This window comes from Dromiciops gliroides, chromosome 1, assembly GCF_019393635.1.
Source record: "Dromiciops gliroides isolate mDroGli1 chromosome 1, mDroGli1.pri, whole genome shotgun sequence".
Lineage (NCBI taxonomy): Eukaryota > Metazoa > Chordata > Mammalia > Microbiotheria > Microbiotheriidae > Dromiciops > Dromiciops gliroides.
In genome coordinates, this window is record NC_057861.1 from 580,126,757 (window position 1) to 580,150,348 (window position 23,592).

The window sequence follows — 23,592 nt, forward strand, 5'->3', positions numbered from 1 at the left end:
TTGGCATAGTCTTTTCAGGGATAGAATGTTGGCAATTGTATAAACTCAAAATCTTTGTGTACCTTCATTCATTCTAGATTTTAGAGTGAAAGTAAGCAATACTAGGAACAGAAGCATAGCAGTTTTAGTATGTCGATATTATACTTTTCTATACAAATGGCAAAATAAATTATTTCATTTAATAGGGTTTTTTTTTGTTGTTTTCTTCAAAATTGTAAAAAAAAAATTGTAGAAGAAACCATTTAAATCTATGTAAACTTCTGATGAATGTCCTTTGGTATAGGTTACATTAAACCACCACAGGTACTCTAGGCTCATCTTATGTTGAATGCATTAGCTAACAATGTAACTCAATTTTCCTACCTAGACCTTGTAAAAAGCCGTCTATATTGGCTCGATTCTAAACTGCACATGCTGTCCAGTGTGGATTTGAATGGTCAAGATCGTAGGATAGTACTCAAGTCTCTTGAGTTCCTAGCTCATCCTCTTGCTGTCACAATATTTGAGGTAAGAGTCAAAGTATTTTAACTCTTAGCTCAAGGGTGTAGACTCGCAAGTTATTACTGTTTTTATCCCTGTTCTAAATGATGTTAGGGGGCCTTGGGAGTATGGTTTCTTGGATTTGAGATTTTATTTTTTTCTTGATTTCTTCTTTGGAATCTTCCATAAGAGTCAACTTTAATTCAAACACATATTAATATTTTATCTAATCTTTATCAGAATTGAACTGAATATGATATATGCCCAAAGAATTACAGGATTTTAGTTTTCATACAAAGTCTGGTCATTTCTTGAATTAGTGGCTATTTCAGTCGTACAAACGTGCCACCATATAATGTAGAAAACGTTATTTCTTCTATAGCTCTACTCTTATGAAAGCCTTGGGTCATTTCTGACTGTGAATAAGGTTAAGTTCTACTCCTCCCCAAGCTCTTAAATTTTTAATTATTCTATGCAACAAGTCCTACAGATAATACCAAATTTTCTAATCCTATTCCAGGACCGTGTCTATTGGATAGATGGTGAGAATGAAGCAGTCTATGGTGCCAACAAATTCACAGGGTCAGAACTGGCTACTCTTGTTAACAACCTCAATGATGCTCAAGATATAATTGTATACCATGAACTTGTACAACCAGCAGGTAACCTCTAAATATGTAGTCTTTAAATAACCACCATAAAACCAGTTTTAGGATAATTTGATAACTTAGAACAGAAGTTTTGTCTACAAATTTTATTATCATCCAAATAGACTTTCTATGCAGTCTGCTTCTGCTATATTGCCTTTGCACCACACAAAAATTAATATTCTGATAAATCTGAAGCATTTTTCCAGGAAGTACACTTAACAGTACCTATTAATGTAGTCATTTTAAGGTGTGGCTTAAATGACTCTAAACTGTTGATAGATTGAGATTCAAAAATTAAACTGGAAAATTTCTTAGAAATAACAACTTGAAAGGATTATCTTGTATTCCAACAGGCAAAAACTGGTGTGAAGAAGACATTGAAAATGGAGGGTGTGAGTATCTATGTCTACCAGCACCACAGATCAATGATCACTCTCCAAAATATGCCTGTTCCTGTCCCAATGGATATAATCTGGAAGGTGACGGCAGGGCATGTAGAAGTGAGTTTTCCCTTTCTTTGAAAATTGGTGTTCCTGCTCAGGTGAACACTTGACGTGACTGTCCTGTTCATCCTCTTCCTGCCCCACCCCCAAACCACCAAAAACAACAACAAAAAGCTTCCCATAATGTTCAAGTTTTTAAGGAATTTGTGGGCTGTGGTAAAAGAAAACCCAAAATAATTTTTTAAAGTACACAATATTTAAGAGCTTTTGTCTTTACATAGAAGCCTATTGTATGAGGTTCACATGAGAATATACATTTAGCGTTTTGCAAACAGTAAGAGCCCTATATAAAAATCCATTAGGATCTATTAGGAGAGTGTGGCTCTGAAATCGAAATCAGCCTCAAGTATCCAATGTCTTTAAATTCACCATTTTGGTAAATCATAATTGTATGAAAATTTTCTAACCTCCAGGTTTCTAAACAAAATGGTTAAGGATATATGATCTAACAAAGAAAGAACTGGTCTTGTCCTGATTCACCTAAATTCTTAACAGCCATATTGATATTTCAGTGAATGACCTTATCTCCAACTAAGATTGTTGTTAGAGAAATGTGTAATATTAAGATGACCATTTTACTACATTTGCTTAAGCAAAGACCTAGCAATTCATTATGGCTGATGCCTGGACCATTCCATAGATTGACAAGCTCACCTTGAAACACTCTTTAAATCTTCATTTGTCAAAGAGTTCCTTATGGGGGGCAGCTAGGTGGTACAGTGGATAAAGCACCGGCCCTGGATTCAGGACGACCTGAGTTCAAATCTGGCCTCAGACACTTGACACTTACTAGCTGTGTGACCCTGGGTAAGTCACTTAACCCCCATTGCCCCACAAAAAACAAACAAAAAAAAGAGTTCCTTATGACCTAGTCACAGTGATCCCTTTTGGTCAATAAGTAGAATCAAAGAGTACAGTGCCAAATTTTCGTAAGACATAAAGTGTGATCTGAGGATCTTTGCTTTAGAGGATATGACCTCCAGTGGAATATAAAGTATGTTCATACTTCATTTAACCACAAATTCCTGGAAGTTCTAAAACAATTTAGAGTATTGGGAAAAGCCTTAACTTCTTGAACTTGTCTGATAATAGGCTTTCCTTCCTCTTAGTGAACTCTCTTGGGTGTTTTAGACTTTGTCCTGGCTTAATAGTCTATATACAGTCCCTTTTAAACAATGAATGACTATTGTGTTATTGTATTATTATGTGTGACTTAGATTGTTATAACCTTCTCCTCCAGAAGTAAGCTGGAATTCATGCCCAAAAAGTGGGGAAAAAATCGTTTGTATTGCTTGTCCAACATTAAATCATTTTAACTGGGTTAACCAGGTTTTTCATGACTTTGAAGAACTATGAAATAGAATGAGACCAAAGATGCTCAGTGCAACATAAGTTACCAGCTGGTACACTGATTCTTCCAAGTTTTGAGCTGAAGAACTCAACTTGATCCTAATTCTAAGATATGTAGAAATACCTACAAAGTATGACTTTTTCTTACTAGTCTTCCTTTACAAGAGTATTAAGGAATTACTATTGCCCAGTGATTAAAAAGCCACCTTTCTTCTATGTTAGTGGACAACGGCTATAAACCTTTGCAGAAAGCCTAATTATATATTATATAATATATGTATAACATGTAATATATATGTATATAAACTTCATCTTAAAATTGTTTGACAAATATTCACTAAAAATTGATTGGCAAGGCATAGAGGAGAAAGATTTTTTGGTACTTCTAGACCCTGGTACATTCAAGACCTTGAGGCTCTTGAGAGTCCTGAATAAAATCACTGGTCTGTAGCAAAGAGTATATTAGATATCTTTAGGTTGTGAGCTCCTTGAAATCGAGGATTATCTTTTGCCTCTCTTTATATCCCAGAACTTATCAGGGTGCCTGGCAAATAAGAGGTGCTTAATAAGTATTTGACTGACATTTGGGATAGTAAAGCTTTAATGCTTCCTTTATGTAACAAATAATGATAGACACAGTTACCTCAATTGTTTTTAATTCTCAAATCAGTCTCTGAATTACCTTCAATTTAGTGCACAAGTTTCAAATCATCTGAAATGACATAATAGCATCATAAGCATTATTTCCTTCTGTAGGAATCAATGTGACTACTGCAATATCAGAAGTAAATCCTTCTCCAGGAGGAACTTCAGCTGCCTGGGCCATCCTTCCTGTCTGTAAGTAACATGACCAGCATATCCTGCAATAAAAAGTACAAATTGAGTATTTTAAAAGATTGGAGACCAGTTAGAACTCTTCAAATTGTTCTGCAATTAGTGCTTTTGTATCGGAAATGCCACTGAACTGTTAATTTCTATAACTTATTAACTTGCTTTTTGTGGTCTAATGTAACTTTAAACAAATAAGCATGTGTATATATAAAGCACATTAGCCATTGCCCAGTTCTCCATAAACTTCTGTTTTTTCACTAACACAGAACATGTGCCTTGATCTTCAGGTTATGTTGTTTGTTTGGGGGGGGGGGCAATGAGGGTTAAGTGACTTGCCCAGGGTCACACAGCTAGTAGGTGTCAAACGTCTGAGGTCAGATTTGAACTCAGGTCCTCCTGAATCCAGGGCCAGTGCTTTATCCACTGAGCTACCTAGCTGCGCCCGATCTTCAGGTTATAAAGTGTATAGAATTAAAGTGTGTGTGTGTGTATTTATATATGCACATGTGTATATAGCTCAGCACAATGCCTGAGACATAGTAGGTACTATATAAATGTGTATTTCCTTCCCTACTGTGTGCTTACTAAACTACCATTGGGTTTCTAGTGCTCTTGGCCATGGCTGCAGCTGGAGGTTACTTTATGTGGAGGAACTGGCAACACAAGAACATGAAAAGCATGAATTTTGACAATCCTGTCTACCTGAAAACCACGGAAGAAGATCTCACAATAGATATTGGAAGACATAGTACTTCTGTTGGACACACTTATCCAGCAGTGAGTAAACTTAAAGCTATTTCCTAAATGTCTTTAAAAGCTATAGCTCACAAAGTGAGCTCTCCATGCTTCTCTGCCTCCCTCCATACATACACATGTGTGCACATGTGTGTGTGCACACGCACATGTGTATATAGCAATATTCTCTCAGTGCTCTTGGAAAGTGAGGACAAGTCACATTTTGTAAGTATTTCAACATACGTATATATATTAAGACCTGTGTGTATATATGTACACACACACACATAAACAAAACTTAAATGTGGTCAATCTGATCCACCCTTCAAAATAACTGTCTTAGTGAAGGGTTCTAGCATGACATAATTAATTACCATATGTTCTTTTATGACTATAAGTCACCACATAGGTAACAAAGAGTTAGCATTAGTTTGACTGACCAAGTTTTTATGTTTCATATCTATTAGAAACTACAGTTAACTTGTTATTTCATGGTAATGCTTAGAATTTGCCTCAGGTGCCCTAGGCTACTTTTAAATACTTGCTAGTTTTATCTGTTCCTTCTCTGCTTTATTCTTCATTGGGAGAAAGGAGGGAGCAAGTTTTTAACAAACAAAATGATGTCTATAATATAGCAACTTACTGTGATACCCAATAGTAACCTTTTTTCTGTCTTTCCTTTCAGATATCAGTTGTAAGCACAGATGATGACCTAGCTTGAATATCTGGACAAGAGACAGACCTTTCAATCTACACTAAGTCCTAAACTTTTTTTGGATGGTAACCAAACCAGTGGCTGAAAAACAGTTCTCTTCCTACCATCTGGAAGAATATGATCATATTATTTGTGTGGAACAAGCTTGTGTACTCAACTTTTTTATATTCCACTTTTTTGTAAATATTCTTGTCCACAGTTTAGTTCAGCTCTGGATGTGGTTACCAAATATCTGTAACCCTTGAATTTTTTTAGACAGTATTGCCACCAATGGCCAAATATGCACTTTCCATAGAAAGCCATATTCCAGCAATGAAACTTGTTCTATATAGTATACAACCTGTACATAACTTGTATAGGCCATCTGTAAATATCCCGAAGAACAATCACTATTCTTAAGCACTTTGAAAATATTTCTATGTAAATTATTGTAAACTTTTTTTCAATGGTTGGGGCAATGGCAATAGGAGAAAACGGGTTACTAAGATGAAATTGCCAAAAAAAATTTGTAAACTAATTTTGTATGTGTGAGTGAAATCTTTGTAGCCTCCATGGAGGCTTGCAGAGGGTGAGTGTTCAGCAAACCACTGTACAATTTTTTTCTAAGTGCTAAAATTAAACCAAGCAGCTTAACAATGGCTTGTGCCTATTCCTATAGGGTGGGAGTGTATTTCGTGTATCAGCACCCCAAGTGACATTACTTGGGCTTAGTCTGTTCGGCAAAGCATAAACAAAGCTTTAAGGTTTAGTTACTATGAGATGCAGTAGCCTATAGATTTTGATGTCTTATGGCCCTGGTCTGAATCCTGTTAGCTTAACACTTTTATTTAAAAAAAATCTTGGGAATGGTAGACTAGGAAGAGGAGTAGAAGTTAGATTACCAAAAATCCTATCAAATTCTTCTTGGAAGAATTAACATTGTCCTAATTACCATTCTAGTACCAGGGAATTTGGCTTCAAAGTTTATGTATGGTACCAAAAAATGAGTTCTTTATACTACCAGCTACCCATTTTTGTTAGCACCCTTTCTGGAGAATGTCCCTGCTTTAGTGTATTTTTCATTAATGATACCTGAACAAATCCATGCTTCTTTCCTAGGAATGGCTATATTTCTCCACATGCTTAAAGACTCAAAGGAGTCAAAATGAAGGATGTTTTGCATTGGGGTGAGGGAATTACTTCATTCACCAGGCAAAAATTACAGAAATTACTTGACCAACTTGGACAAGGTGAACATAGTCTGCTTTCTGAAGTTTTATAGAAGGAGGATTTAATTTTGACAGTGACTAGTTAGGGAACCACTACTGATCAGGATGGTAGAATAGAGAGGGTTTTCTCAAAGATATGGTTGGGAGAAATGAGGTCAGCAGAACAGAAGTGAAAGCCCCTTCCATTCTCTAGCTCACGAAAGACAAGTGGTGAAAATTTGCTTGAATTTGCAACACGAAGTCTCCTGTCTTTATTTACACATAATGTTCTGCTTTACACTAAGAGGCTAAGCTTCAAATATACAATTAGTTTTGCATGGAATCCATGCATAGACTATCCATGGGAGCAGTAGATTCTTTCTAGAGTCAGGGCAGAATAAAAATCATGGACCAGAGATATAGGCAGGAAAAAGAACTACAGTGGGTAATTTTTTTTAATGGACTCTCAATGTATATGGTATTGGAGAAATCCAGAATAGGCTAAAAACCAAGAAATGATCAGATCTTGGGAGTCCAGGGCAGAGAAGGATCTAAGCCTGAATTTATTAGCTTTTCTTGATATAACAAGGAAGAGGAGAGAAACATCTTGTTGACACAAAATGCCTTTATTGATTTGACAATATGACACTAATAATAAGGAAATGGAGATGAAATTGTCAGAAAATTTGTCAAATGTATAAAGATAAAAAATGTAGTAATTAACCAGTTGAGCTCTTTAAGGGTCATGACTTAAGAATGCTTAAACACTGAGAAGAAAATGAAGAATTAGGTTTAGCTTCTAAAACTCTTACCTTTATAGGTAACCAAGATCCCATTAATGTCTTGGCTTTCAAGTAGGATGTAAGCATGACCATTTCCCTAGCAAGAGCTGGAACTAAAAATGACAAGTTACTTATTAAACTTGGGTAACTTATAAACTTCCCCAAAAGCTTCAAGAATAAATGTGGTTTTGTAACCATGGGCATGAGTGAATAAGAAGTTTTACTAGCTCCCCTTTTATCTGTTACAATATACTAAATACCTCATTTGTTACCAGATTATTAAAGAGTAAGAAAGTGGAGTAAATCACTGTTGTTGCCTACCTAATGAGAAGGATTGACACTGGACAACTAACTCTAGACAATACATTACATTCATTCCTGCTCAACCTGTGGGTTATTTTAAATGATTGAAGTGGCCGTATTTTAGTATTTCTAGTTTTTATTGCTGGATGTGCCTCATAGCTGAAAAGGAAGGTAGGTAAACTGGGCCTTGGCCATAGCATATATATTTTAAAATTTTAAGATAAATAGGGAGAGGAATGTTCTACAAAGCCTTCCAAATGTTCCATGTTGAACCCTTGCTGGCATACACCAAAAGAGGTAGTCAAACTCTCCATTATCCACATTTAATGGAAATGGACATTAGCATTAATCCAAAACAATTTATATTTTACTTTAGATTGCATTGTAAATTTATTTCAAGTCTTACCTTAAAGATGAATCTTAAAAGTAATTGTATCTGCATATAAGCATAGCAGGTGGTCGGAAGGTCGTATAGAAGTATCAAGAAGATAAAACTGAGTACACTTTATAATAATAAGTAGCTTTCCAAGTTATATGAAACCATTTAGCCTTTCTAAAGGGTTTTTTTCTAACTGGAAACCTAAGTTACTTGAATTACAATATACCACACATCGAGTTTTTATAATGCTAAAGTTCTTTGTTCATTCAAGTTCACACTCAAAATAAATAGCAGGAGCTTCTCATAATATATTGAGTAAATGAGTAAGAACGACCTGATCAAGGATCAAGTTCCTCAATGCAGCCAAGAATGGCTTTTACATTTTTCAATACAATAAAAACTATTTCAAAAATGTAAAAAATAACATTTTTAGCTGTGGGCCATATAACAACAAGAGTGGTCTGGATTTTCTTTGTCCCCTGCCTTAAGGGGCTGATATTTTAAAGCTTATTCTAAAAATTATTGCTTTAGATCTCTTCTCTTCCACCAGCTTACCTGAATTGTTTTGTGCTCTGAAAATTTTAAAGCATTTAAATGACTATTCTTTACTAACTCTAGTTGTCAAGTTATCATTCTCTGGGCTTATGGAAAGTCTATATATAGTTTTTTTAATGTCTTTTCAATAATTATCAGAAACAGCAAATTTTAAGAACTAGTCAGCAAAAGTATGCCATTAAATGTTTAAACAACATTTAAAAACCAAAACACGGGAAAGCCTTTAGGAGAAGAATGTGAAGTCGGGAGATCAGTTTAGTACCTTTCACTCTACTAAACAGCCAGAAGGAACATATTAGGTAATGATGCCTTCCAGAGTGTTAAAAAGCAGGAAAACAGGATTAACTTGAAAAGCTATCAATGAAACTCTATATAATAACTTCATCTTATTCTGAAGCTAAAAGAAGCCTGAATGTCTTAGTATAGCACTAGGGTATCTCATATTTTGTGTGTGTGTGTGTGTGTGTGTGTGTGTGTATCTATCTCCATATATCCCCATACATACACACACACACACACACACACACACATACACACACACACACACAAACAGATTGATTCCAATGGCTGTGATGATCCTCCAAGTTGGAAGAAGGCCAACTTATTGTTCTAAGACACTGGTTTCTTGCTTTCTGTTCAGTATCATCCTTACAAATACATTATTTATTTCAGCTTTTTCTTCCAACTTTAGATATCCCTAGTATATAAGGTGTCTCATGGAAGTATATATTGATATCATAGAGAAAAGGGGTCACTTTGGGGCATGGAGGTAGAATAGAGTTTGGAGCAAACTATTTTCCTCTGTTCTGCAGTGGAGGGTTCCTCTGGTCAGTCACCCTGCGGTTCCTGCAGATAAAGTGAGTGGTAGCCAACTGTCCCAGCACTCATATAACTGAGTTAGATGAGAAGAGGAGGATTGTTATATCTTGAATCAACCTGTCCAATACAGTGAGTCAGAAGGACCATTAAAATCTGGGTAATGGCAAAACTTCAGGTCTTTCTCCCCTCAGGCTAGTGAGTAGGGTATGCATGTTTCCAAGTCCATGACCTTGGCTCATGCTATTCTAGAGCCCACTCACAGCAGGAAGCAATAATGAAAGCCATGGACAGACCTAACCTAGAGCTCCTATCTGAAGCATGCTAGCTGGGTTGGTTTGCATTTTCTGTTTGATGCCTGCTTCAGGCGCAAGAGATGATGCAATCAAACACATACTACTGGTACGCTGGTACCAAATTCTTCTTTTAATGAGGTGATGTTCAATTTCTAAGTACACATCACAAACAGGACTTTTAAACCGCTGTTTGAAAGAGCATTGAACTGGGGAGTCTGGAAACCTGGGTTCTGATGTTGGCACTGACTAGCAACGTGACCTTGGGCGAGTTAACTTGCCTCTTTGGGTCTTTGGTAAAATGAGAATGGGATATCAATTTCAAAGACCCATTCTCTCTTTAGAATCTTGTTACAGGAAAGGTCAGAAGCTGAACAGTGGAATTTAGGGTTTTTGTGGGGGGAGAATAGGTATATATAAAGGTCACAACTGGGGGGACTGCTAGAATAAATTAAAGTGCTTTGACCCTAGTTTGCATCTGTTTGTCAAAACTTTTCAAAGTATTAAGTAGCAGTTCTGCTGTGTCTAGAAAGGGTCAAGTTGAGGACAGAAGGGGCTGTGGGGACCACTGGCTAAATCTTTGGCCACAGACAGTACCTACTTAGTGGTACCCGAATAGCCAAGGTATAAAGCACCTGTAGCCCAGGTTGGCTCAGAGATAATTAACTTTGCTACAAATAAACATAAAACCTAACAAGTTGTGAATAATGACACTGATTTGGGGGTGCTGACTAATCAGATCAGTACCAAATATCTGTTGAGCTCTGCTTTATGCCTTCTTTCATTGGGGATATGTTGTAGATTTATACTGTTTTGTTAGGACGTTTCATGTTTAGTGCCCAAGCAAGAGAACGCCTGTCTCTAGGTTTATTCCCAAACATGGCAACATTCCAGTACTCTATAACACGGACTGACATATTCACTTTTGTTTAGCTTTTTTTGCTGAGCTAGCACTGTTTCACACCTGGAGGATGTTTTAGCTGGTTATTGTGGGGATTCTGTGTAGCATAAGCAAGTTATTAGACGAAAAATTTAAAAACAAAGTTCCCCCAAAGGTAAATTTTGAGGGATGATTAGATGATCTCTGAGGTCCCATCCAGCTATAAAGTTCTGTCTTGTATGTTTACTCATGTCTTTACCACAGGAATTAATCATAAAAATACTAACCATCTGGCGTACAGGTCTGGGAGTTTGGGGGCAGGGGAGGGGGACTTTGCAGGAAAGCAGTAATAGACAACAGAGCCAAGCAGGAGCTATTGTGTTCTGGTATAACAGATGTGATGATTCAGAATTGACCCTGATCTGCATATTCTTGTATGGAAAGTCAGCCATGGCATCTGTGGATGTGTGCAAATCTATACCTGCAGAAGAGAAATCATGTCCTAGTTTGAAGCCCTCTTAGTCAAGGGGTTTGTAAGCTTTTTTTGTGTCAGGGACCCCTTTGTCAGTCTGGTGAAGCATATGGCCCCCTTCTCAGAAGAATCTCTTTAAGTGTATAAAATACATAGGATTACAAAGTTAACCGATTATGTTGGAATACAGTTATCAAAACACTCATGGACTTCATGTTAAGAATGCCTGCTTTTAGTCCCTTGAATATACTATAGGATATCTGAATCTTATAATACTTTTTGAAAACTGAGTCCAGTCTGGGAAAATCACATTGTCACACATTGGGACCTTTAGATAGCCCCACTTGGGAAATGTACAGTGCTGCTGATCTGTAGATAAGAGCTTTTAGCCTCTAACCCTTTTAATCACCCTTATGATTAAATAAAAATCTATTTTTCAAAAACCTTGTCATAAGCCTCTCCCTTTATTGCTGATTCTGAAGATAGGGGTGTAGAAACAGAAACACTTCTACCTTACCCTTTTTTTTTCTTGGCTGAATCATTCATTCATTGAATACTACTCAATCATCCACACACATCTAGGGAACAACCAGGGCCATTCTACCCAACAGGTAAGAAGTGAGGCTTTATGCTCACTGCCAAGCTTTGAAGTGCACATGCTTCACTGAGATTGCCAATATAAATTAGGGTGTTACATCTCTCTTTACTTGTAATGTGGGTATAAAACAATTTTAAGAGTCTCCCAAGGGGGCAGCTAGATGGGGCAGTGGATAAAGCACCAGCCCTGGATTCAGAAGGACCGGAGTTCAAGATAACTATGTAGGAAAATCTTCTAGAAACCATGGAGAAGTTAAGGAGAAAGGGTATAGAGGATATATAGAACCTTAGAATCTAAGAGTTAGAAAAGATCTCAGAGGTATTCTCTTTTGTCCTGAACAAAAACAAAAATCTCCTCAGTCAAAAAGAACCTACTATGTTCCAGGCACTGTACTGAGCTCTGTTCAAAAGTATACTTGACAAGAGGTACTTCTATTGAAGGGTTCCAGCGAGAAGGGACCCACTAACTTTCAGCCCATTCCACTTAAAACAGTTCAAATTATAAGAGTTTTTCTTTATCTCAAGTCCAAATTTACCTCTTTATAACTTACCATTTACCCTCTTCCCCACCCCACCCCCATTGTTTGTAAATTTAGTCTCTGAAGCCAAGTAGAACAAAATCTATTCCCTGTTTTACCCTTACAGCTCTTCAAATACTTGGAGATGCCTCCCTCTCCCTCCACACTGCCCACACCCAACCAAGCCTTCTCTTTTCAGGTTGAGTATCCACAGTTCCTGCAATTCCTCTTCAAGTTACCTGGTTTCCAGTCCCCTCATGAACCAGGTGACATTTTCTCTTGGGGGGGGGGGGGGGAAACGGGTCAATGAGTGTTAAGTGATTTTCCCAGGGTCACACAGCTAGTAAGTGTCAAGGGTCTGAGGTCAGATTTGAACTCAGGTCCTCCTGAATCCAGGGCCAGAATCCACTGTGCCACCTGGCTGCCCCCGCCTTTTTTGACATTTTCTCTTAAGCTGTTTTCTTTTATTAGATTTTGAAGTGGGATTCTTCTCCTGCCTTACAACTTACTAACATTAGCAACTCATTTTTGTCAAATAAGGATACATATCCCCTAAAGTGGAGGCATTGTTCTCAGGTGGACAGCTTACCTCCATATCTAATGGTCTTTACCAGCCCACTATTAATGGGATTACCTGGTTACCTGACCATAAGGGTTATAATGGAAGCCTAGCATCAGTGGTAGAACCAAAAGAAGGCTGTATAGGCATTCCCTATAGTTAAGGACACCCTAAAAAAGTAAGAAGGAAGGAAGAAAACAAGCATTTGTTAAGCATCTACACTGTGCTAAGTGTTTTATAAATATCTCATTTGATCTTCATAACACCTAGGTGAGGTAGGTGCTATTATTATCCCCATTTCATAGTTGAGAAAACTGAGGCAGACAAAGGTTAAGTGAATTACCCAGGTTCACCCAGCTAATAAGTGCCTGAGGCTAGAACTGAGCTCAGGTTTTCCTGACCCCAGGTCCAGGGATCTATTTATTGAGCTGTCTCAAGTTGATCTCTCTAGATCATAAAGTTCTCAAATCTTTTCTGCACTGCTATAGAATCCTGCTCAGAAGAATGCTTGCAAATACACAAAATAAAATAAATGGAACCACAAAGGAAACCAATTATAATCAAAATAGTTATCAATTTCTTTTTAAGTTCATGGGCCCTAAGTTAAAAACCAGTGAACTAAATGAATAGACTTTGGAGAGTCTCTCCACTCCAGCATAATAAGGAAAACCCAGTGAAAGATCATGTAAAGAAGGTATTTCTCATCGCAAAAAAGACTCCATGTTTTCACAAGGCAACTTGTCCATATCCAATGAATCTGCCCAGATAAACATTAGTGTGAGCAAAAGAAAACTCAACCTGGCAAGCTGATGTTCTAATTGGCTCACCAAACAGCACCTCATGTCAATGTGAGCAAGGTGTAAGAGACTAGTGAGGAGTTAAAGATAATTACCTTAAGGTCTACCAAAAAACTTTCCTCACAGGGATGCGATTTGAGTAATGAAGGTATTATCCCCATTTAACAGATTAGGAAACTGAGAATGGTAGAATAATTGCTACCAAAGGTCATATAGGTGGAGCATCAGAGCTCTGATTCAAGCCCAGGTCTCTGGAGTTGAAGTTCACTGTTGTGTCCTCAACACCATACTATTTAATACAAAAAGCAGCAGATTTCACTTGAACATGGTTCAGTAGGAACTCCCTCACCCAGATGTCATTCTCATAAATATAAGAACATAGATGAAAGGGGCAGCTAGGTGGCACAGTGGATAGAGCACTGGCCCTGGATTCAGGAGGACCTGAGTTCAAATTTGGCCTCAGACACTTAACATTTACTAGCTGTGTGACCCTGGGCAAGTCACTTAACCCCAATTGCCTCACCAAAAAATTTTTAAAAAACCAAAACATAGATGAAGTGAAAGGCACCTCAGAGGTCATTTAGTCCTCCCCCACCCCCACCCTCATTTTACAGATGGCACTACTGAAGCAAAGTTCCCTTTTCCCAGATCAGAAAGGCTTTCCATGCCAAAGGCAGGCTTTGAACCCAGGCCCTCTGACTCCAAAGCCAAAGCTTTCTCCTTTACACCACCTTGCCTCTTTAGCTTGACAAGAAGTGAAGAAACTATTCCAACTATCCTTTCCATCAGCATCCTTTACAACAGAAGTGGACTATTAAGGAGTGATCAATAAAACAGAGGTTCAGAAGCTCCCTCAAGCCTGGGCTTCCAGGCAATGAAAGATGAAGCTACCTATATCTCAGTATTTTAGTCAACACAAGCTGAAATACTCAATTGCTGTTAGCAGAGTCCTAAGAAAGATCAGCTTGGAATGAAGAGTCTACGTGCCATTCTCCCTCACGTCTTCCTCCCCCATGGCAGACACTGTGTTCTTGGCACTCTGTGAACTGCCTTCCTAATGAGACAGATAAGATTTCAGTGGCTTTATCCTACAATGCCAGTTAATCAAAAGTAGCTTACTATTCAGGTCATTGAAGCACAAAGGACCCCAGAGGTTCTCAAGGCTTAACAAAAATTCAGTACATTGTTAGATTCATGAGGTAGGATCATGCGTGCTTTCCCTGAGATGTGTTTTTTGCTTAGTGCTTTAGCAAATACCTAACAGGTGCTGGGTGATTTAGTGGGTAAAGCACCATGCCTAGAGTTATATAGACTCATTATCCTGAGTTCAAATCCAGCCTCAGAAACTCACTAGCTGGAAAATGAGCTGGTAAAGGAAATAGCAAAACACTCCAGTACCTTTGCCAAGAAAACACCAAAAAAGGGTCAAGGAGAGAAGGATACTACTGAGAATGACTATATGACATCATGTGTTACTCAACATCAGCTAGATGCTAAAGTAAGGCTATGAAAACTCAGAAAGTTTGAGGGATACATTGTTTTTTAGTCCTTCACTGTCATTGAAGCAACTAATGCAACATAAGCCCTTTGAGGGCTGGGACCGTCATTTCTGTCTTTCTCTTTTCAGTGCCTGGCTCTTTTAAGTAAGTGTTTAATAAAGTTTGGTTGACTCATGGAGAAAGGATATTAACACCTAGTCAGTTAGAATATTTAATAAAAATAGGAAGCTACCAGATGACAGTTTCCTCCTCCCACTTGCTACTTCCTCACCCTTCCCACTGTGTTCCCCACACTCAGTGGCCCCACAGTATCTCGGAGTGTCTATCACATGCATGTCCCTAATTTGAGGGACTGTTTTCTGCTATTTGCCCTTGGTGCAAAAAAAAATTAAGATCTAGTTCTAGGAACCAGAGGGATCAAAGACTTTTTTGCCCGTCATGAAGCACATGACTATCAAGTGACTGATTTTTTTCACCAAACTTGATGAAACTTATAAATTCAGATGAGGGCTATTTGTTTAAGAGTAGCCAGTCGTGGTGGCACATTTCTTTAAGAGTTCTGAATGGCAGCACATCTTTAGTAGATAAAAGAACTGGGGCATGAGGGCATGATAACTGTTTTGAACACTTGAATACTTAGCATGTGGAAGAGCTATTAGGCTTATTCTGTTTGGCCTACAGAGGGCAGACCTGGGCACAATGAATAAAAAAGAGAAAGAAGCAAATTTGGGCCTGGAATAAGGGAAAAGTCTCTTAACAGTAATCTCAAAGTAGAATGGGCAGGGGCGGCTAGGTGGTGCAGTGGATAAAGCACCGGCCCTGGATTCAGGAATACCTGAGTTCAAATCCGGCCTCAGACACTTGACACTTACTAGCTGTGTGACCCTGGGCAAGTCACTTAACCCCCATTGCCCCACCAAAAAAAAAAAAGTAGAATGGGCATCCTTGAGAGTTGATGGGTTCTTCCTCCCTGCAGAGCTTCAAGCAAAGTCTGGATGATGGAGGAGGGTCTTTTTGGAATATGGGTTGGACTCAATAAACTTTGAGGCCCCTCTCAACTATGAAATTCACCGATTCTTTTGAGGTTACTTTTCATTTTGGGAATTACCCAAAACTCATTGAGAACCATGTCAAGTCTCTAAGGTGGATGACCAAGCTAGCCAGGGATACTATTGAGGCATGACTTAAAATAATCAGAGAGACTTTCTTATAGGCCCCAAACTGCTTCCCTAATGCCAAAGCATACAAGCATGCACACACACACTGTCACAAGAATAAGTGATGCCCCACCCCTAATTTGAGGAAAAAGAAAGCATAACTGTAGGGGCAGCTAGGTGGCACAGTGGATAGAGCAGTGGCCCTGGAGTCAGGAGTACCTGAGTTCAAATCTGGCCTCAGACACTTAACACTTACTAGCTGTGTGACCCTGGGCAAGTCACATAACCCCAATTGCCTCACGAAAGAAAGAAAGAAAGAAAGAAAGAAAGAAAGAAAGAAAGAAAGAAAGAAAGAAAGAAAGAAAGAAAGAAAGAAAGAAAGAAAGAAAGAAAGAAAGAAAGAAAGAAAGAAAGAAAAACTGTGAGCTGCCTGGGTTGTCTTCACCCCATAGCTCAGGAGACTATAGCATCCATGGAAATTCCCCTCAGCCTATGTCTATGCTCACTGCCAAAATGATGATAAAAACCCAGAGCAACCTGGCCTATGATTGCCTGGTCCCATCCCTCAGGTATCTACTAACCCAAACACCTTCTCCCGACTCCCTGCCTTATCCAGTCCCTGGGTCCTTATATTTGGAGAAAGGACATACTGTGGACTCTTGTCCAAACATGGGCTCCACCTGGATCCTACACAGGCCCCCAGTAAGTGAGGGGCTTGATGAAATGGTACTTCCCCTTTCTTCTGGATAGCAAACTCCTACTTTCTACCCCACTCCAGTCCCTATTATTCAGAGTCCACAAGGTAAAAAAAACAAACAAACTTCTCTTGGCATCATCTTATATCCTTTCATCTTTCTACCCCCACAGAAGCCGGATTCCCACTAAAAGTCAGCTCATCCTTGACCACTCTACATATAAGTGCTTCTCCTCTCATACCCACTTCCACACTGGACCAGGAAGAAGAGTTGGCCTGATACTCAATTTCTATTGCCATTTTCAGATCTTCCCTCTGATGCCGTTATTCAGAAACTTTGTCTTTCGCTCCACCAGTCTGTATCATCCTGTCTAGATCCTCATTATACTCATTTCTCCACCTCCATGGGCAATAAAGAAATGAATAAAAACCATTGATTAAGCACTTAGCGCTGTGTTAAGCCCTGGAGATTCAAATAGAAGAAAAGGGCCAATGGAAATGCCTGGTCCTTTGTGGGGGGGAGCATTGGCAAGTCAGCTGTGTGGAGAGCATAGCATCAGGACAGAGGGTAATGCCTCATCACCGAAAGGTCTGTAGTTGGTGACTTCCAATTTGCATGAGCAGCCATGTCACTATTTAGATGTGGTCTGTCTTTCTCAAGGAGTTCAGTACTTGTCTCACAGTCTTCCTCTCTACCTCACATCTTTTTTTTTTTTTTTTGCAGTGCAATGAGGGTTAAGTGACTCGCCCAGGGTCACACAGCTAGTAAGTGTCAAGTGTCTGAGGCCGGATTTGAACTCAGGTACTCCTGAATCCAAGACCAGTGCTTTATCCACTGTGCCACCTAGCTGCCCCCTCTGCCTCACATCTTAATGTCCTCTTTAACACCTTGGCCTCCCAATTCATCAACCTCCTCAACTTCCATGTTGAGAGGTGGCCATACTTGAGATATCACTCAAAACTGAGACCCATTTTGCTCCTACTTTTGTGTTGCTGAAAGTCCCTGGAGAAAATCCTGCAACTATTCAGGTTGGGTCCACTACAAATAATCCTTTCATTCTTCACTGATTGATTACCCATCATGTTCCTTTTAATGGCCAACCTCTACCCTAGGCCCCTAACAGCATCTTCTTAGCCCTTTCACCAAGAAAAATAACTTCACTAAGCAAATAACTTCATCTCCAACTTAGCTTTAAAAAAAACAAAGTCAAAGTCATTCCCTTTGTGAATTTCTTCAGCACCTACCCTGGTCAATACAAATATAGCTCAAATACAGATTAAATACCTCAAATATAGTTTACCCTTTCTGGGCCTCAGTTTCCTCATTTGTAAAATGGGAGGTTCAGAGGGTTGAATTAAATCATCTATAAAGTGCCTTCTAGCTCTAAATCTAGGATCTTTTATGATCTGATTATTCCCTCTTCCTTTTCTCATATCTCTGAGTGAGAGGACTCATCTCTTTACCAAGGCTAAGCCTTCTACTCAAGCCCCCTATTCATTCCTTTTCTGTGTCTTTTTTTTCTTTCTTTTTTTTGTGAGGCAATTGGGGTTGTGACTTGCCTAGGGTCACACAGCTAGTAAGTGTTGTGTCTGAGGCTGGATTTGAACTCAGGTCCTCCTGACTCCAGGGCCAGTGCTCTATCCACTGCGCCGCCTAGCTGCCCCTCCTGTGTCTTTGAGAAGCTTATTTCATCCATCATTCTCTCTCTTTCATCTTTGATCTCTTACTGACTAGTCACTCCTTCTCCACTAACTATAAACATTGTTGGTTCTCCCTCCAAACTCTTAAAAAAAAAACCTTTCGAACTAAAACTCTACACAATAGAGAGCTACATTTTCATGTACAATTCTCTCCTATTCTACAACATATGTGGTAATACTCATTTTATTTGGTATTTAAATTCAGAATAAAAATAAAATAAAGGGGGAAAAGTTCCTAGAAGCAAAATGAGCAGGTTGAACTAAATAACCTCTCAAGGCCTTACAATCCATCGTCTTTATTGTACATATCCTGAAACTGAGACCCAGAAATGAAGTATCCAATACCACAAAGTTAGGAAGTAATTAAGGTTGAATGTGAGCCCTGTTCTTTTTGTTTGTTTGTGTCTTTATTAATTTTATTTTTAATTTATGGAATAAAAGAAGCAATTCAACAATAGTATAAAATTGATTTTTATGTGAAACTGCAAATCTATTATGTATAACTTGCTATTCCTTTTAAATATATAATAAAGTTATCATGTAAATTTTTTCCTTTTTTTGTTCTTTCCTCCCCCCCCCCAGAGATGGCTACCATTAGACACTATATATATATATATATATATATATATATATACACACATACACACATGTACACACAGATATATATGAATGCATGTATATAATGTATATGTGTTTACATATATATACACACATACATATGTAAAATCATTCTATACATACTTCTATTTATCAGTTCTTTCTCACATCTTCCTTCATAAGTCCTTTATAGTTAATTTGGATATTTATAGTATTCAGAATGATTGTCATTCAAAGATGTTACTTTATACAGTGTTCTCTTGGTTCTGCTTATTTCACTCGTCGTTATTTCATGAAAGTCTATCGATGTTTTTCTAAGATAATAGAGCTCATCATTTCTTATAGCAGAGTAGTATTTCATCAGAATAATACACCATAATTTGTTCAGCACTTCTCCAATTGATAGGCATTCTCATAATTTCCAGTTCCTTGCTACCACAAAGAAAGCTGCTATAAATATTGTAGAACATATAAGTTCTTTTCCTTTTTCCCCAGTCATCTTTGCAAACAGACCTAGTAGTGGTATTGCTGGGTCAAAAGCTATAGGCATTTTAATAACTCTTTGGACATAATTCCAGACTGCTCTCCAAAATGGTTATATCAGTTCACAATTCTACCAACAATGAATTAGTGTCCCAATTTTTCCACATCCCCTCCATTTGTCACTTTCCTCTTCAACCGTTTTAGCCAATCTAATGGGTATAAAATATCTCAAAGTTGTTTTAATTTGCATTTCTCTAATCAATAATGATTTAGAGCATCTTTCTCATATGACTAGAAATCATTTTTATTTCTTCATTGGAAAACTGTCTGTCCATGTCCTTTGGCCATTTATCAATTGGGGAATGACTCATATTCTTATTTATTTTACAAAGTTCTTTATATATTTGAGAGATGAGACCTTTATATGAGAAACTATCTATAAATTTCCCCCCAATTTTCTGCTTCCCTTCTGATCTTGGCTACATTTGTTTTATTTGCACAAAAAATTTTAATTTCATGTAATCAAAATGATCCATTTTACACCTCACTCTGCTCTCTATCTTGTGTTTATTCATAAATTGTCACCTATACAGTAAGTCTGTCATTTCACTTTCAACTGTACCTTCTTAATTCCATGATCCTAGGACACACTCTCATTTCTTTATTATTATAGAAAGTAGCAGAGCCAGCCTTCAAAACAATGCTTGTTTGCATATGTCTAAGTTGTCTATATCACCAGGTAATTGAATCCTAACATGGTATCTCACCAGCCTCCAGACAACCTTGATACTGTTGCTAGTTTTAGTTCTTTTAAGTGATCATTACTGTTCTCCTCTCTTCCTGTCTTCACTAGTATGTTTTTAACCAACCAGTCAATGATATGCTTCCAAGGCCTGTCTTACCCAACTTGAAAGTAAGGTACCAATTATCCATACTGGTTGCCTGACTGGAGAACCCAGCAATTATTTTTCTGGGTCTTCACTAGCAGTGGTCACTGAAGCAGCAGGGGCTACAATACCTGCAGAAGCATTTTCCATGTAGCAACTGAATAAGGATTGATTCCTTGAGTTATTGACATCTAGTCTCTTTGGTTGTGGTTCTCAGTTGTTGTTTTTTTCCACTTGCTGGAGGAACTGTCCCATACATTGTCCATAAGCACATAGTGTTGTCTAGGGAGATACTACTTCATCAGAGGAAGGCCAACTAATGTAGAGTCACCTAGACCTCTTTTAAAATATTAACATTCTAAATTGTTAATTACTAACAATTTAAATTAACTATGTTCTCTCCCTCCAACAAACACTCATTGAAAAAAAGAAAGAAAAAACTTGTGTAAGAAATATACTTTAAAAAAATAAAAGAAATATACTTAGTTGGGGCAGCTAGGTGGCACAGTGGATAGAGTACTGGCCCTGGATTCAGGAGGACCTGAGTTCAAATCAGGCCTCAGACACTTAACACTTACCAGCTGTGTGACCCTGGGCAAGTCACTTAACCCCAATTGCCTCACCAAAATTAAAAAAAGAAAAGAAAAGAAATATACTTAGTCAAGAAAACCAAACTCCCACATTGGCCATATCCCAAAATATATGTTTCATTCTACATATTGAATCCATTGACTCTCTGTCAAGAGGTCAGTGGTATGTTTCATTAACTGGTCCTCTGAAATTGTGGTTGGTCATTGTGTTGATCAGAGTTCTTAAGTCTTTCAAAGTTGTTTGTCTATACAATATTGTTATTATTGTACAAATTGTTTTCCTGGTTCTCCTCACTTCATTTGGAACTAATTCAAGTGTTCCCAAGTTTCTCTGAAACTGTCCCTTTTGTCATTTCTAACGGCACAATATTAGTCCATTATGTTCATATGCTTTAATTTGTTCCACCATTCTCAGATTGATAAGATGCTTCTTTAGTTTCAAGGCTTGGGGTTTCTTTTGCCACTTCAAAAGGGATGTTATGAGTAGGTCCTTTTTCTCTTTTTTAAATCTGTGAATAGGCCAAGTACATGTATCACTGGATTAAAGAATATTCATAATTTAATAATTGGTGGAGCATTGTTCCAAATTGTTTTCCAATATGATTGGGCCTATTCGCAGTTCCACCAACAGTGCATCAATATGCCTGTTTTTCCCACAGAACTTCCAACATTTTCCATTTTCCATTTTCGGTCAGCTTGGCATTGGAGTTCATTAATTAGGGGAATGCCAAGGATGAACTTGCACTTTAGGAAAATTACTATGTAGAAGATGGGTTGGAGAGGGGAGAGATTTGAGGCAGGGAGATCAATTAGAAGAGTATTAAAATAGCCCAGGTAGGAGGCTATGAGTAACTGAACTAGACTGGTAGAGAAGGGGACAAATGTAAACAATGTTATGAAAGTATAAAAGCTAAGATTTGACCATCAATTGGATACTCAGAGTGAGAGAGAGTGATGTATCAAGGATAATGACTTGATTGTGAACTTAGGTAACTGAAAAGATGGTGGTGCCCTTGACAAATAGGGAAGTTCAGAAGCTAGATGTGTTTTGGGGAAAAGATAATGAGTTCTGCCTTGTATGGTATGAGTCTGGGGTGCCAGTGGGACTTGAAATGTTCCCTTGGTCCTTGGAGATATGCATTACTGAAGCTAAGGAGAGAAAATGGGGCTGGGTATATAGATTTCAGAGATATCTGCATAGAACTGATAATTAAACCCATGGGATCAAATGAAATCATCAAGTAAGAGAGTGTAGAAAGAGAAGAGAAGGTTAGAGGGTATGAAATGGATTCACAACCTAGGGAGACTGAAAAGGATCAGATAGGTAGGAGGAGAAACAAGAGAGATCAGTGCTCCAAAAACAATCCAAAAGGAGAGGATCTGGGAGGAGAGAGTGTTCAACAGTGTTGCTACAGAGAAGTTAAACATGTTGGGCATACCTTCATTACCATGGTGTTAATGGAAAGGACTGACATCCTTCTTATAGACAAATTATGTTATATCAGGCTTTCATAGAATCACAAATTTAGAGCTGGGAGGGATCTTAGAGGCTACCTACTGTAACCTAACCTTCTCCTTTTACAAATGGAGAAATTGAGACACAGAGAGGTTACCTAACATCACACATGGTAAAAGTGGGATTTGATGCCGGGTCTTCTGTCTCCCAATCTTGTTCTCATGACTCTATGAGATGTGTAAACCTAGAATATAATGGGCTGTATTATTAATAATAAGATTCTATGCTTCCCGCCAGCTCCGCCATATTCCAGTGAGTTGCCAAAATAACGAACACAAAAGGAGAAAGGAGAGGGACACGTTACATGTTTTCTAGGCCCTTTAGAAAACATGGTGTTTTCCCTTTGGCTACGTATATGCAAATATACAAGAAAGGTGATATTGTAGATATCAAGAGTATGGGCACAGTTCAGCAAGGAATGCCCCACAAATGTTACCATGGCAAGACTGGACGGGTCTATAATGTTACTCAACATGCTGTAGGCATTGTTGTAAACAACCAGGTTAAGGGCAAGATTCTAGCCAAGAGAATTAATGTGCGTATTGAGCATATTAAGCATTCTAAGAGCATAGATAGCTTCCTGAAGAGGGTAAAAGAAAATGACCAGAAGAAGAAGGAAGGCAAAGAAAAAGGCACCTGGGTTCAACTGAAATGTCAGCCTGCTCCACCCAGAGAAGCACACCTTGTGAGGACCAATGGCAAGGAACCTGAGCTGTTGGAACCAATCCCTTACAAATTCATGGCATAAATGACTAAAAAACATAATAAAAAGATTCTTGGATTGTGAAAAAAAAAGATTCTACCACCTTCACATATTTAAGCCATCCCTAATAAGCCATACAAAAGAGAACTGGTACCGCTACTGCAGGAACAGGAGGAGAGTTGCAAGTTCACTTCCTAGAAAACGATTTTGGAAGATTGACGTCATGGGCGTTTGTTTTACAATGAAAATCACTATGCAGAATGTTCTCTGTTTAAAATCACACAGCAGAACTTGACAGTGCCAAGGCATTCATACAAATGCCAAGTGAAATGTCATCCCTTCTTCCTCCCTCCTCCCCCAACC

At 38.2% G+C, this 23,592-nt stretch overlaps 2 protein-coding genes across 2 annotated transcripts in view; both read left to right on the top strand.

Annotated features, from left to right (window-relative positions):
- Positions 1-11,374, top strand: part of VLDLR (very low density lipoprotein receptor) — a 46,947-nt gene extending 35,573 nt beyond the window's left edge. Inside the window, 6 exon segments of the mRNA XM_043975297.1 lie at positions 368-507; positions 1,001-1,142; positions 1,484-1,630; positions 3,740-3,820; positions 4,422-4,591; positions 5,235-11,374. Coding sequence (XP_043831232.1) covers positions 368-507; positions 1,001-1,142; positions 1,484-1,630; positions 3,740-3,820; positions 4,422-4,591; positions 5,235-5,270 — 716 coding nt within the window. The 3' untranslated portion in view covers positions 5,271-11,374.
- An 817-nt stretch (positions 11,375-12,191) lies between these two features.
- LOC122751986 (60S ribosomal protein L21-like) lies at positions 12,192-23,274 on the top strand. The gene is made up of 2 exons (XM_043999256.1): positions 12,192-12,312; positions 22,784-23,274. The coding sequence occupies exons 1-2, from the start codon at positions 12,192-12,194 to the stop codon at positions 23,272-23,274; spliced, it is 612 nt and encodes a 203-aa protein (XP_043855191.1).
- The last annotated feature ends 318 nt before the right edge of the window (positions 23,275-23,592 follow it).

Excerpts from the sequence above, each read along its gene's own strand:
- LOC122751986 (XM_043999256.1), top strand. The coding sequence starts at position 12,192 with ATGCCTCCCTCTCCCTCCACACTGCCCACACCCAACCAAGCCTTCTCT. Across the intron at positions 12,313-22,783 it reads CCAGTCCCCTCATGAACCAG|TTGCCAAAATAACGAACACA; the intron begins GTGACATTTTCT and ends TATTCCAGTGAG.